Source organism: Syzygium oleosum, unplaced genomic scaffold (assembly GCF_021117445.2).
Source record: "Syzygium oleosum isolate NSW1041296 unplaced genomic scaffold, Sole_v2.1 Sole_v2.05, whole genome shotgun sequence".
Taxonomy (NCBI): Eukaryota; Viridiplantae; Streptophyta; class Magnoliopsida; order Myrtales; family Myrtaceae; genus Syzygium; species Syzygium oleosum.
The window spans coordinates 3,425,118-3,429,812 of NW_026607489.1; the positions used below are offsets into that span (position 1 = coordinate 3,425,118).

A 4,695-nucleotide genomic window follows, 5' to 3' on the forward strand; every position below is an offset into this window, starting at 1 on the left:
ATCAGATGGTGCCAATTGTGAAGCATACTTCTTGAGAAAATTACCAAAAAAAAGAGTCATAAACCTATTATGGATGCCGATTCAGTCTTCAACTTTTCACTTTAATCAATTTAGTCCTAAAGACATTTTCTCAATTTGTCAATGTAATCCTTCCAGTCAACTTTGGCCGACAATTACGTGGCACAACCGACGCTGATGTTGATAATTTTCTCGATTTATTTATTTATTTTTTATTTTTTTCTTTCCTTTTTTTTCTTTTTCCTATTTCCCTTTGTAAGAAAAATCTCAAACAATGCCCATTGTGGCACATTTAACCTAAACTTTTTTTTTGTGACATAAATAACCCCAAACTTATACCTATGCGACACATTTACCCTTCGTCAAGGTTTCCTTAGATAATTTTTAATCAAAACAACCTCGTTTTTATTTCAATTAATCTATGTGGACGTTATGTTAATACTATTTGCTTTATAACGTCCATGTACACAGATTTTTAAAAGTTTTCATTGACAGATCTTTGACGGAGGGTAAATGTGTCTCACAATTACAAAATTTTTATTTTTGATGTCACAGAAAACAGCATATGGTAAATGAGTCACGGTGGGCATAATTTAGGATTTTAGTGGCTTTTACCTTAAGACAAAATTATCCGCAACTTAACTCTTCCATACAGTTAAGCTGTTTTGATAATTAGCATGGCAAACGGTGATGCCGGGTACAAGTGACATGTCGTCTAAGCGAAAATTCGGGTGGCGACGTATACGAAATGCCGTCATTTTGTCATGGATACAAGGTTCAACATGCCGTTCAACTTTGCGGAAAAATTACCAAAAAAGTTCTAAACCTATTGCATTTGTGCCAATTCAGTCATAAACATTTCAATTTGGCCAATTCAAGCCTAAACCTTTGGCATATTGTCTAATTCAATCCTATTGCCCGGAAAAGTCTAACGTGGGATACCTAATCAGCGTCAGCCGTCCTACGTGGACAACCGGGGCTGATGTGATCGCCGGAAAATAAAACATCTAAGCTTAGGTTATGTTTTGAATGTCCATGGTGATTATGTTGATATTAAGTATGGAACAGTTTATTATGGTTCTAGTCATATACTAATGGTTTTATGGTTTTAGACATTGACTATAATGTGTTCAATGTTAATCTTGATGGTTATTTTTCCTTGATTGCATCTTCTAGTAATGGAAAAATTGATGTAAGTATTTGGCATGCTAGATCAGGTCACATTGGGTTACAAAGAATTAGTACCCCAACTAACATATGTATCCCACGTCTTATTCGCAAGCCTATCTCATTAACACTTTACACACACACACATATATGCATCATCGATAGAATAATCGGTCTAGTTTCCAATGTCCAGCTGATGAACGTCTAGTTCATTGTTGTATATCAAAACTATTGCACTGGGTCCATGAGCACCGAACGTATGTATTCTTTCAGCGTAATATGAGGATTGGTGTAATGATCTCCTCCGTCCTTGTACAGCACGTCCATCACTCGTGTGAGGTTGAGAATTCCCATGAGAAGCGGCATCGGGATGGCAGCGGGGCGAAGACACTCCTCATTCATGTCCTTCCACGCGTCATCGACTTTCTTGCGAAGGTCATTTTCCGCTTCTCGTTCCGTGACACCGAATTGCTTCATGTAACATTGCACGGCCGAGTCCGCGTGTTCTCTTCCTTGCTCAAACTGCAAAGATATGTATAACATATAAACGAGATCCGATGTTTCATAGCAGTTGGGTTGGGTCTATATCTTCATTTAACAAGTGCAAGTAAAAAAGGTACCTTATGAGTGGCCAAATCATCCATGAGCCTGCAAATAACTGTTGAAGCCTTCACTATCTTTGGGTTGTTGAACAACCAATCTAAATCGTCTTTTGTTACCATATCTTGCATTCCAACAAAGGTCGTAATCGCTAACAAGGGGTAACCCCTCGATACTACTGCAATGGACATGTACTCATCCATCGTGGGCTTGTGTTGTTGGTGCAGCCAATTTGCTTCAGCAAAGTAGTATCTTGCTTGCCTTTTCATCTGAATATGCAAAGCATTTTATTCCTATCAATCGAGAATAACAACACTATGATTGTAGAATACAGTAGAGGTGGTACGATCTTACTGCTTCTTTCGCATAGTGGAGGCCATACGATCTTCCTTTGCAAGCCAGTATTTCTCCAATTTCAACGTAGACATCGATAAGTGCTTTGTAGAACACTTGCATGTACTCTGGAAGATCATTTATGCAATCAATGTCCCACCTGAAATTATCATATACATTACATGATATTTCAAAAACCTTATATTGCACGAGGATTTGCTAATCACAATATTGTCCGAGAACTATGACAAGGTTAATCTACCAACCCCATCATCTTTCAGTACTAAGAGTTGCCAATTAATACATTTTTCCACATCTTGTATGTCATGCGAATATACATGTAACAAAATCTACTTGAAATAAGACCCATCTACTGTGCCAATCTGACCTTTGAACAGCTTGAGTAAAGAGCTCTAGCTCTTCATAGGTTCCATAGACATACTTAATTATGCCGAAACAAGAAGTCCACGAACCCCAGTCAACCAACTTAATCGGGACAATTGATGATGCTCGCAATTGCATGCGGTGGCTGAAGTGCTTTTCCACAAGCTGAATTAGGTTGACTTGCAAAGACCAGCTGTTGCTGTCTGATTATCAAATTGATTAATATTTGTATTAATTGAATTTAATTACTTACTTAATTGAATCCTTCCTCGCACATACGACAATTATTGAATAGTGACGGTGTAAAATTTATTTTTACACTAAGAATAGATGACCTTATGATATTTCTAGCTACTTTTCCTTATGTTTGCTTGATTTCAACTCGAGCAATTTGTCTCATCAATGAATGAACTTATTCGCATTCGATCATTTTATCGATTAGCACATAGTTATAAGATCATATATCAGTTTAATCACTATTAAAATTTAGAGTCAATACAATTGAAAATCCCAAACTGGTGAATGGCATAGTCACCCCAAATTAATTTTCATCCCATTAAATCCCAAATTGGTGCCCCTAAGACACATTTAAATCAAAGCTAATTTTCATCTCACGGGAATTCCTTATATGATGCCTATGATACATTTATCCCAAACTAATTTTAATCTCACAAAAATGTCCAAACTGGTAACCTTGACTTAAATGCATACGTGTCAATCCGCGTGGATTTCCATATCGGATTTGCCATTCTTCACTTTAGATCCGTCTTGCAGTCGTCTGCCACTTGTGTAGACACGTATACATCTTAAAAGGGAAATTGGACGGAATGATAAAGTAGTTAAATCCGGATCACGGTATCAGTTTAGGTTTTTTTTTTTTGTGAGACTTAAATAAGTTTGAGGTAAATGTTTCGTGAGGTACCAATCTGGGATTTTCTTGTAGAATGAGAATTAATTCTTGAAAAATGTGTCAGGTATTCACCTTTAAATTTAAACATCGACGATACGAGTTCATCAATTCTCTCCTACACGTAATCCTTTTGGTTGATGTTATTATATAACAAAAGTTCACCAATAAAAAACATTAGCTTTAAAGGGTGAAAGTATCTTCTAATAATGTCAGTCTCAGTTGGGCCAAAAAAAGAAGAAGCTTATAATAATATGAGTTTATATTTTCTTGACTTATGTAGTTTAGGGGGAGCTAATGGCAAGATCAAGGGCTTGCGTGGGGCTTGCGTGGCCATGACGTCACGGTGAGACGGACAAAAGGAGAACGACATTCATGATTATCTACGGCAGAAGCAACAAGAGCCCCTGGAAAACTATAGTACGTGACATATGATCTCTCTTCTTTCTTTTTTATTTTTCTTTTTATTTTCTTTTTTTTGTTATTGGACAGCTGAGTTGGAGAAATAGGGCAGCGGAGGGGGGGAGGTGTCATCATTTCATTTTGTCCCTGCTTATGGGTGGCCATTATTACCACTTCATCGGATTATTATTATTATTATTATTATCTCCTTTATTATAATCAGTTTCTCTTTTCTCTTTCTAGGTTTGTTTTTCTTTTGCTTTGGCACGGACATGACCCATCACACCTTTTCTTTTTCCTCCGCTTTTTTTTTAATAAATTTTATATGTGGTTCGATTGGAATAGCTACTGATAGGGATTTTCTCATAAGCATGTTGGTTTATCTCGCAATCTGCTTGAAATAGAAGGGTTGAAAGTGGGGGAAAAAAGTAGAAAGCATGTCGAGATATACGTGTGAGTTGTGTTGGAAAAATCATACGTCGATGAATCGGTATATTGTAGATTAGTTAACATATCTTAGTCGGTCCATTATTTATTGGTTTAAACTCTTGATTAAAAATGGATTCAACTGGATGTGTTGACGGACTTGAATTTATGTGATCAATTGAGCTTTTATTGTACTTCTAAAAAATTGTATTAGAGCCGATGGTTGATTAGGGGTAGTGGTAGGCGTTATGAGAGCTTCGCACATGAGGAAAGATTGTCGCTTAAAATAAAAAACAAAGAACAACCTCCTTCGTCCTGTATATTAGGGTAATCTCAGGAAAATTACCAATCAGTCATAAATATATTGTGCGGATGCCAATTCTGTTAAAACTTTTAATTTTTTCCAAAATAGTCCTCAGCCTTTGCTTGAAATTTCAATATAATCCTTCTGATAAATT

The 4,695-nt window shown here is 36.5% G+C and overlaps 1 protein-coding gene across 1 annotated transcript; it reads right to left on the reverse strand.

Annotated features, from left to right (window-relative positions):
- Positions 1 to 1,256: 1,256 nt before the first annotated feature.
- Positions 1,257 to 2,552, reverse strand: LOC115693690 ((-)-germacrene D synthase-like). The gene is made up of 4 exons (XM_030620738.2): positions 2,507 to 2,552; positions 2,140 to 2,278; positions 1,806 to 2,054; positions 1,257 to 1,707 (listed from the first exon to the last, which is right to left on the reverse strand). Exons 2-4 carry the CDS (start codon positions 2,239 to 2,241, stop codon positions 1,414 to 1,416), a joined length of 645 nt encoding a protein of 214 aa, XP_030476598.1. The 5' UTR covers positions 2,242 to 2,278; positions 2,507 to 2,552; the 3' UTR covers positions 1,257 to 1,413.
- Between the last annotated feature and the right edge of the window lie 2,143 nt (positions 2,553 to 4,695).

Bases quoted from the DNA above. Each gene is read 5' to 3' on its own strand.
- LOC115693690 (XM_030620738.2), bottom strand. From the start codon at position 2,241: ATGCAAGTGTTCTACAAAGCACTTATCGATGTCTACGTTGAAATTGGA. The intron at 2,055-2,139 runs GTAAGATCGTAC...TTGCATATTCAG, and splicing joins TCCACTATGCGAAAGAAGCA to ATGAAAAGGCAAGCAAGATA. The intron at 1,708-1,805 runs GTACCTTTTTTA...ATATCTTTGCAG, and splicing joins ATGATTTGGCCACTCATAAG to TTTGAGCAAGGAAGAGAACA.